The 11386-nt window shown below is 29.3% G+C and overlaps 1 protein-coding gene across 1 annotated transcript; it reads right to left on the bottom strand.

Annotated features, from left to right (window-relative positions):
* Positions 1-5464: 5464 nt before the first annotated feature.
* Positions 5465-11386, bottom strand: LOC122269330 (zinc finger protein 271-like). The gene has a single exon (XM_043041867.2). The coding sequence runs from the start codon at positions 7740-7742 to the stop codon at positions 6330-6332; it is 1413 nt and encodes a 470-aa protein (XP_042897801.2). The 5' UTR covers positions 7743-11386; the 3' UTR covers positions 5465-6329.

Here is an 11386-nt window from a genome sequence, read left to right as displayed (position 1 = left end):
ATAAGTTTATTACTGTTTGTTCTTGTTGCAAGCTGTGCACCATCTTACGTTAGTGTTAACACTTTTAGCATTGTAAACACCAGTATTGTTAGCATTGTAAAAACAAGTAATAAGTAATCAAATACATTGTTTGCAAGAATCTCAAAACACAATGATGCCCAATGGCTTTAAAATACAACGGAAACAGTAACTCGGAAATTTAGGCGGTACCAAGCTTGCAGCGTTCCCTAGTGTAGAAAACACCATCCATAAATGCCTCACATGGAAAACTACCCAGAATTTTTGGGGCACCTTTTTACGATTGAAATAAGACAACACTTACTTACAGGCTGACTCTCAAATCAAATACTTTCTCGAGGTTCTGACAGGAAACTTACTTTGATGCGCTCAAATTTTCTGGTTGTCTTTAGAGCCTTCAGTATATTTTTTCAGTAAAGTTTTATTTTAATTTTCTAGACTATTTCACTAACTAATTGTCAACAGCAATGACGTCAAAATATTTTTATCCGATCTGACTTCTTGCACAGTGAACAAACAAGAAAAGAAAGCTACAAGCATACAACGCATCCACGCGCGGATTTATTTGGAAATATAATTATTGTTTGAATAATAAGAATAAAATTAAAATATAAATTCGAAAAATATACAACAGTAATTGCGGAAATTTTTTAATGTAATCTAACAAAAGAAGAAACTATTAAGATTTAAACAAAATCATACAGATATCTAATAACATTTATTATGCTTAGGAAATATATTTTCATGATTAATACAATTTTAGTACTAGGTGTTTAAAAATATTCATAAATAAATTTAACGATGATAGTAAAAGAGAAATAAATAACAATTATTTATAAAATAAATTTGTGAGTTAAATTTATTTTTAGTTTCAACAACATGCACACAATTTTTTGATTTTGTTAGGCTTAACAAAAATAACCTGTTCTTTTATATATATATATTTTTTTCTTTTTTCTAAATCGAAAAAAAAAGAGCAAAAATTGGTATTTGATAATAAAGAAAACATTTTGTTACTAATCCCCTTTAGTTCTGTTTTTAACACGTTCACGCCGGGGTGACCCACCGGTGGGTCACGCTAGATTTTCTCATCTTGGCAGCGCACCGGAGTCAAAATTGGTAACAATAAATTTCAGTTTTTTTCCGGGAATAATAAAAATCCATAACTACCAATTGTTTTTAACGGATGCAATTTTTATATTGAATTGCTTCTTCGCCTTGAAAAATTTCTTTACAGTGAATTGTTATTGTTGAGAATAGATTAACTCCTCCCGAATCTAATATTGAAATAGTTCTTCTACCAGTATTTCCACTTTTCCCTGCGTGAACGTGTTAAATGTGACTTTTACAAGGTTTTGTTCTGTCTAGTTTTGGTTTAGTAGATGCGTGGAAAATTTGTAATGGCCCACATTAAAACAGATAGTACCTTTTGTTACAGGTATTCACTATATTATAAGAAATGCAAAATTTATCTGCTCCAAGGTGCACGTGGTCCACTCTCGTCCATTTTATGACCATCGTTAAACAGACGATCCGTCCCGCAGAGGACTGATCGTTAAGACACGGTTCCCAGCAGATCACCGAAGTCAAGCATCACTGGCTACGGTCAGTGTGCTGGTGGGTGACCACTTGGATCAGTATGCGTAGGGACCGAGGGTGTGCGGTATTGGTCCTCGTTAAACTGCGCTATCGTAAGGTGCTCGACTTCGCGCGCAGGTCGTCGGGCTACCGAAGCAGGGGTGCCATCCCCTCCGCAGAGGATCAAAATTGTGATGGCATGTCTTCGGATCATTCTCCGGGATGTTTCCCAGACCGTCGCCAATAGCCCATTGAGCAGCTCTAGTGCGACGTAAATTCACAACAACAACAAAAAATGAAATGTAACATATTTGAAATAATTGAAAATTTCGATATTTTATAAACAAAAATTACTGATGCTTCTTCTAAGGTAGAAAGGCTTTATAAAATATGTAACTATTTTGTTGGAGATGAGAATAATCATTTTCCAAAGTACATTTTATATGCATAAAAACAATATTTCTTAACAACAAAATTACAAATAACAGTGACTTAATGACTATGTGGTGCTGTTTGTTGTTGAGTGTTTTTCTTTTGATTAATTGCCATGAATAATTTTAAGAAAGAAAAATAATGAAGCTAATCGCAATTAATATTTTAATAAATTGCATGCATTGTCTTATGGCACTTTAAATGAGATTAAATCTTAACACTGAATCCTACAATAGCCATAAGTAAATATGAGATAAATGTTATTTGAGCGTGAAATTGTTTAATTAACAAACTCTCATTCTTAAGAATGATATTCATGAGTATAACCTTATCCATATGTTTTAATTCCTCTAGTGAACATCATAAATTTATTTTTGCACATTAAGTTAACCTCTTTCAGCATAAATAAATTTCAAGAGAAGTAATTTTTTGGAAAAAAAGAAAAAAAAAGTCTAAATTAACCTTAAACATGATTCAAAGCACTTTATTTTCAAATGAATACTGCTACAAATTGAACAAAAAAGCTCGAAATTAATTTAGTAAAAATATGCTTCCACATCATAGTACATTCCTCAAAGCTGCTATCAGTGCTTCTGGCTTTTACAAATAATGAACAAACCTTAGACCACTATTTTTTAGATAATAAATTGAAAATAACTATGAAAAAAATGAAAATAAATATAAAAAAAATAATTAAAAAAAAAAATTGGAAAATCAAAATGCAATTTTGTTACTTTTCTGTAACATAATATACTGGCTTTTAGAAATTTCTAACTTTTCTATACTCCTCTACTACAAATAAGGTGTGTAAGCTACTTTTAAGACGCCCGCTTGATAAAACTTTTCGTTTGTGTAAGAATTCATATTTCTTTAATCCATGCTAATGAATGAATGTTCATTCTGTATTATGTCGCATAAGTATAATTATTACTACCCCGCTCTGTTACAGAAACTATTTAAAAACTGGAAAATATAATGTTTTAAAACTCTCAGTTCATTCCAAATTAAACACTTTAAAATATAAATAAAAATTATAATTTTCAAACTATTTCTTTAATGTAAATTCTCAATGGTACTTAATAACATTTAAACTCTATGAATAACTCTTATTTATATAAAGACTATAATTCAATACTACTAATCGTTATTCAGAAAAGTAAAATTTTTAACTAATTAAACCTTTGACTAAATTAATTTTATTTTTGAGTTCTGGATTTTTAGTTTCACATAAAATTGCATTTAACAGATATTTTGAAGTTAGTCAAACTTTGATGTAATCATATATGATATGACTTTGAATCAGTACTCAATAGATTTTAAAATTGGTTAAATATTATTGATCTTATTTGTGAGAAATATGTATCCCGATAGCCTAAGTGTTATATACAAGTTATTTTATGCATCTGTTACCGGCAAAGTATGAAATCCGGCATTGTATAAAATGCATAAAGTTAGCCGACAAAGTATGAAATGATTTATATTTCACACATTGCCTAGGCATTCTATAGAATGCCGAATGAGAAACCAGCAAAGTATAAAATACATCTCCGATAAATGGCATTAAAAAATGACAAATTCAAAACTTCATCCGATTTGATATTAATTTATTCGTGGATATAATTACACTTATTCGATATTTTAATACTTACTGACGATAGATAAGAAGAAACATCAGTGTTTGGAGTACCGGGCAATGGCACTTGACCTTAAAAAAGCATCAGTGTAGGGCAGGGGTGTCAAACTCGCGTAATGTAATGCGTGTCAAACTCGCGTATATAATGCTAAATAATTTCATATGCGAATTTTCGAGTATTTTCAAACCTTGCGGTAAATATTCGTAAAATTCAAGCACACCCACTTCAATGAATTTTGCCTTCAAAATTGAATAGTACTGAATCTCAATCACTTCCATTTGCATATAACTGGGTACTGAGTCTATATTTATTGAGAAAATCGAAGAAAACAGACAAAATTTGTCTTCCAAAGAATTAAAATCTTTAAACCTTGTTTCAAAATCTGTTCTAAGATTTGAAATTTTTTTCTGCTTACTTTTGTTACGATGCAGCAGCATCTAAACTAGATTTGTTCTTGTTGCACGTTGGGAAGTGCGTTAAATCTTCATTTTTCAGTTGCCTTTCCCAAAGAAATAGTTTATATTTGAATACTTTAATTATGTCAAACATGTTTGTAATGATCTGATCCTTGCCTTGCAACAATAAATTTAAATCGGATAAGTGTTGGGTTATATCAACCGTATAAGATAAATCTTGCAACCATATTTAATCGGGGAACAGGCTCGTATCTTGATTTTTAGTATGTAAAAACTTACATATTTCTTCTTTCGAATCCCAGAATTGTTTGAGAACCTTGGGGCAAGATAACCAACTTACCTCACGGTAGTAGGATAAACCTGAATATGTACTATCTAGTTGATAGCTTAATGTGAAACGGTCTCCATTTCAGCCAATTAGAATTTTACATTTTCGAGCGTACAATTTAAAATAATCCGCATAGTTTATAAATAAAGTATATTTTAATTTTATATACTGGTTTCGTTTCTAATTCACATTTCCAAAATATTTTTACTTTGCTTNTTCATTTTTCAGTTGCCTTTCCCAAAGAAATAGTTTATATTTGAATACTTTAATTATGTCAAACATGTTTGTAATGATCCGCATGCGGCCCGCGAGTTTGACACCCCTGCCCTACACTGATGCTTTTTTAAGGTCAAGTGCCATTGCCCGGTACACTGATGTTTCTTCTAATCTATCGTCAGTAAGTATTAAAATATCGAATAAATGTAATAACATCCACGAATAAATTAATATCAAATCTGATGTAATAAATATTTCAGACATTCACCGAAGCGACTATGTGAGTGTCAACATTCACCGGTGAAAGTCCACAACCACCGATTTCGGTCATTCACAGTAACATGCACATCATTTACATAATAACCTCACCATACTTTGCCTAAATAGCATTTGGCATTCTATAGAATACCTTGGCATTTTATACAATACCTAGGGAAAGTATGTAATACTTCTCACATTTCATACTTTGCCTGAAAACATCCGGCATTCTATACAATGCCATCATTTCATACTTTGCCGGTAACATATCTAAAAATTGAAAACTTAAAAAAATTATAAATTTCAATTGATTATTACATTTTACCTAACAATAAAAGACAGACAACTTCTGAATGTTATTTACCAAATATAATTTAAATTTTTTCTGTGAAATTTTCATTACAAATAATAATACCAAAAGTCACCACTTGTCTTTTTTTTTAAAGGGGAAAAAAAAACCTATTTAATAATAAAAATACTAGAGCTACTTTTAAAACAGAGTGCATATATCCAAATCCTTCAACAAAAAATAAGCACAACATGTGTTAGAAAAGATTAATTAAATAAAAGATATCACAAATAACTTTAATTAAAAGTTGCTAGAATATTTTTTTTTTATTAAAAAAAACATATTAACTTGAACTCATCATTCTAACGCTAAGAAAATATATAACAATTTATATTTCAGTCAAACATAACTGCTTGTAAATAAAGTAATATAATCCAATAATCAAGGTAAATTAAGACCAACATGAACATGAATGCAAACATTTAGATCCCTATTATTTAAAAAATTTTTTTACCATATACTTCAAAAATATGGTGTGTCAATAGTATCAACAATACTGTATTTAGTCAAATGACATTTCTGAGAAAAGCTTTTACTCCATCATACTACAACAAAAAGGTTACACAAACAGTAAAGTCAGATTATGAAAAATTAAAAACACTTTCTTTAAAAAAATATCTATATATTTAAAGAATGAGGTTTTTCATCAGTATGAATAAAACTACAATAAATTAGATGGACTTTAAGTGAAAAAAAAGGAAAACCTTTAACATAAACATGAATATGGCTTTTAAAATGCATGAACATGACTGTGAATAGTTAGATAATTCTTTCTTGAAAAAGTTTTTTAACATATACTACAAGAATAAGGCTTCTCACCAGTATGAACACGACTATGTCTAATCAGACTACTTTTTAGTGACAAAATGTTATTACATGCAGTACAAGAATAAGGTTTCTTCCCAGTATGAACACGACAGTGTTTATTCAGAGTCACACTATGTGAAAAACTCACATATACTACAACAAGGCTTCTTAGCAGTATGAACATGACCATGTGTAGCAAGATGACTTTTTCGTGAAAAACTCTAATTACATATACGAGAATATGGCTTCTCACCAGTACAAACATGACTGTGTTTGATCAGACTACCTTTTAGTCAAAAACTTTTATAACATATGCTACAGGAATAACGTTTTCCCCCAGTATGAACAAGACAGTGTTGGTTCAGAATCTCTTTCCTTGAAAAACTTTTATTACATATACTACAAGAATAAGGCTTCTCACCAGTATGAATACGACAGTGTTTATTCAGATTCTTTCTTTCTGAAAAACTCTTGTTACATATACTACAAGAATAAGGCTTCTCACCAGTATGAACACGGCTGTGTACTTTCAGACTACCTTTTAGTGAAAAGCTTTTATTACATATACTACAAGAATAAGGTTTCTCACCAGAGTGAACAAGTCTGTGATTGATCAGACTACCTTTAAGTGAAAAACTTTTATTACATATACTACAAGAATAAGGCTTCTCATCAGTATGAACATGAATGTGTTTTTTAAGACTATCTTTTAGTGAATAACTCTTATTACATATATTACAAGAATAAGGCTTCTCATCAGTATGAACACGACTGTGCTTTTTCAGACTATCTTTTAGTGAATAACTTTTATTACATATATTACAAGAATAAGGCTTATCATCAGTATGAACATGACTGTGGTTAGTGAGATAACTTTTTAGTGAAAATTGTTTTTTACATATACTACAAGAATAAGGCTTTTCACCAGTATGAATACGACTATGTCTTGCCAGATTACCATTTTGTGAAAAACCCTTACTACATATACTACAAGAATAAGGCTTCTCACCAGTATGAACATGACTGTGTGCAACGAGAACTCTTTTTCGTGAAAATTTTTTATTACATATACTACAAGAATAAGGCTTCTCACCAGTATGAACAAGACTGTGTTTATTCAGATTCTTTCTTTCTGAAAAACTCTTGTTACATATACTACAAGAATAAGGCTTCTCACCAGTATGAACACGACTGTGTATTTTCAGACTACCCTTTAGTGAAAAACTTTTATTACATATGCTACAAGAATAAAGTTTCTCCCCAGTATGAACAAGACAGTGTTGGTTCAGAATCCCTCTCGTTGAAAAACTTTTATTACATATACTACAAGAATAAGGCTTCTCACCAGTATGAACACGGCTGTGATTTTTCAAACTAACTCTTTGTGAAAAACTTTTATTACATATATTACAAGAATAAGGCTTCTCACCAGTATGAATATGACGGTGTTTATTTAGAGTCTTTCTTTCTGAAAAACTCTTGTTACATATATTACAAGAATAAGGCTTCTCACCAGTATGAACACGGCTGTGTATTTTCAGACTACCTTTTAGTGAAAAGCTTTTATTACATATACTACAAGAATGTTTCTCACCAGTGTGAACATGACTGTGAGTGATCAGACTACCTTTTAGTGAAAAACTCTTATCACATAAACTACAAGAATAAGGTTTTTCACCAGTATCAGTACGATTGTGTTTAGCCATTACTTTTTTCTAAAAAACTTTTATATTCTACAAGAAAAAAAGCTTCTCACTAGGTATGAATATGACTATGTTTTGTCAGATTACTTTTTTGTGAAAAACTCTTATTTTTTATACTATAAGAATAAGATTTTTCACCAGTATGAATTTTAGTGTTTTGTCGAATTTTTTCTGAAAAACTCTTGTTAGAATAACAAGAATAAGGTTTACTTAGAGGATGATACTCAGTCGGAATTAAATTAGGCCCTTAATAACATATGATACAAAAAAGAGCATGCTGTATCAAGTCCCTTATTTTAAATAAATCTTTAATTAAGTAAAATATAATACTATAGAAATATTATCACCTTACAGCAGGCAAATGATTTATTAATAGATGCATCTGGGAAAACATTAATTTATATTATATTGAGATGGTAATGTTTTCTATTTTTCACAAACTAAATTATTTCACTTTATATTAATTTTATCACAAAAAACTGCAGTAACAATGTACAACCTGAAGTATTAGATTAAATTAAATTTGGTATACCATGTAATAAATGCAGTTTTAGAGATAGAGTAAAATTAATGTTATTTGTTATTAGGACATATTATAAAAATGAACACGAAATTATCAAATTTGATTTCATTAGTAATTTATTCACACAGACACGGCAGAAATATAATTCATTATAAATTAAGAAATGCAAAAAATAAAATTGTTTTCACTTTAACAAGCTTATAAGGTTTAACATTATCTATTTTAAAAAACTTTATTTGCCAATTTTTATATCAATGTTCCATCAGGCACAAGAAAATCAAGCTTGTATTCATTACCATAAATATGAGAAGGTCAAAAAAGTTTAATTCTATTATCGAGTATGAAATTGCCTTAACAGAATACAAAAAATATTTTCTCAGTATGAACAGGAAAATCAAAATTTAAATTTGTGTATAAATATCAAATCATATGTGTTTTATGAAAGTGACAGACAGCTTAATTATCTGCAACTGTAATTTTAATCTATTTATAGGTAACTGTTTAATAATGCACTGCATCAGAAGTTTGTTCAATGTGTTACTTTAGCCAAATTATTCTTTTTTGCTTGATTAATTTATCACAATGACTGCTCAAATAAATTATTTCCATATTATGAACTCAAACCAATAAATGAAACTACTTCTGTTTGTAAAGTTTTTAGAACAGAAGTAAAATGTTTTACACTAAAAAAGTATAATTATGAACTACACTTGGAAACTTATAAACACACAAACTAAAAGCATTAAATTTTCATACATGTAAATATTTTTCCGTCAGAACATCATTGCAACTGTAGCACACATTGCACAGATAGTATTTGCTGTTACTATCACAACACAGATTGTTACTATCACAACATAGATTGTTACTGCCAACATAGAATGGGATTGCCTTTAATAATCATATTTCCTTTTGCCAGAAAGAAATGACACACACTTTATGAATAGAGTTAATTGATTATATAAATGGTACAGAAAACGTAATCTTCAAAAAAAAAAAAAAGATTTATGCATGTACAATATGAATTTTATTTATTGCCAGCAAGGAGATATTTTATCATTCATATCAATTTTTTTTCCGTATAAAGAAGATAACAATGATTATCTACAATGATTCCATTACTATGATGATAATTCACTTTACATTTGTAAGATTATGGCTTATAAATTTAATCAAAGTAGGGGCAAATCAAAAACAATTTTTTAAAGCTTTTCTTTGCACAAAAAGGGTGAATTAAAGTAGTCTGCGGTATAAGAAAGTATGTTTCAATAAAGTTTATCACAGCAATTTTTCAACAAATAAGTACATATTTGCGGTGAGAGTAGGTAGCGTTATCAGTTGCCTACTTCAACACACCTGATGTCCAGAATCTTGGGATAGTTTTTAAAAAGTAGAGGAAGCTACTACAGAATCTACTATCAGTAGAGGAAGCTACTATGAGCTTATCCGTTTCTGAAGACAGCATTCATACTGCATTGTAGATTCCAAAGATGGCATGATTGGTAGATTTTTTGGAGAGTAAAGTATTTCACTAATGAAGTCTCGTTTGCATCTCAGAATTCACACACATTAGTTTTTAGAAAGCACTATTTCTGTGTTTTTAAAGACCATTGTCACAATTCACCGAACACACCTCTTCTGATTGCAAACACCACTGATTGATTGGAAGAATGAGAGATTGATGATCCTTTTCTCTCATGTTTGAAAATGCATTTATCACATTCTGTGTCAACACTCCTTAAATTAGAACATATTTGTATACAAAATAGAATTTTCTATAAATTTATATATAATATAGATTATTTTAAGAAACCTATCTTTCACATTAGTGCCTTTAAGGTCGCGTTCCAATGGATGGTGTTTTCAGTTGAAATGTAAACAATAAGGCAGTGTCTATTACACCGACTATCGGTAAGATAGCCTCAGAGCTATCGCGCCGACGTTGACAACAGCGCCACTTTACAGAAACTAATTCATCGGTACAATAGCTATAAGTTATGCTTTTCTACCTGTGTATGTGAAATTGGTAATGGGTTGTCATTGTTTGATGGGTTGTCATTGTTTCACCAACAACAAAAAATTTAAAAATAAAAGAACATTATTTCTTTTTTCCTTAAAGCGTATAAAATTTTTCATAGAATTTTTAAAAACTAAATTATTTATTAACATTATATTGGATTTATTTAAATATATTAATTGTTTCTTTCGACTCATTTATATTTTAATTAATAATTTAAATAAAGTTTTTACTAAAGTACAAATAAAGGTGTCTTTTCCTACTTTTTTTTCTGGTGAAGTATATCTATTTTTTATTTATCATTTATTTCAAAGGGTACCAAAATTTTCGAAATTATTATTTTTCTTTTAATTTATAAATTTTTTGAGACAGTTTTAGGGGCGATAGCTATTACGGTTATTTAAATAAATTATATTAAACTTAATTGTCTGGTTGAAAAATATTTTTTAATAATAATATTTCATAATTATAATTTAAATTCAACTGTTTTTATAATAATAATAATACACTACATAAAGTGACAGAGGAATTAATGGTATACCATTAAAATATATGAAAATATGTTTTGCGATACAGCTTTTTATAATACATCTAGCATTTGAACATAATATATTAATATTAATAGTTATTTATTTTTGTAGAGAATTGTTGGGACTGCGAGAGAAAACATTTTGCCTTATAAATTATTAATGTTATTAACTTCATATTGATCAAATATATTTTATGTAATTTATTTTCGGTGGTTGACTTATAAATTAAATGAAGATTAAATAACTTTTTTCAATAAATTATGTATCCAATAACGAGGATTTAATGGCAAAAAAATTTAATTTTTGTCTTATTTAACTATCAAAAGTAATTAATTTTGCTTAGTCATTTAATTCCAAAATTCTTAGTGAATGACGGATTCCAATGACAAAATCCAACCCATCGTCCAAGAAAACCTCTCACTTGGTTTTATAATGCAAAAATGCAGAGTGGGAGCTCCATCCAAAGACAGATACTTTGAAACCGTGTTTTAGGAATCTATATCTACACTCAACATTTTGTCTTCAGATTAATGTTTTTAAATTTAAAATGATGGGGAAATCATTGGCAATATTTAAA

The sequence above is a fragment of the Parasteatoda tepidariorum genome, chromosome 6 (genome assembly GCF_043381705.1).
Source record: "Parasteatoda tepidariorum isolate YZ-2023 chromosome 6, CAS_Ptep_4.0, whole genome shotgun sequence".
NCBI classification, from domain to species: domain Eukaryota; kingdom Metazoa; phylum Arthropoda; class Arachnida; order Araneae; family Theridiidae; genus Parasteatoda; species Parasteatoda tepidariorum.
The sequence above is the reverse complement of the archived record's forward strand: the minus strand, read 5'-3'. Positions and strand labels throughout refer to the sequence as shown.

Bases quoted from the DNA above. Each gene is read 5' to 3' on its own strand.
- LOC122269330 (XM_043041867.2), bottom strand. From the start codon at position 7,742: ATGGCTAAACACAATCGTACTGATACTGGTGAAAAACCTTATTCTTGT.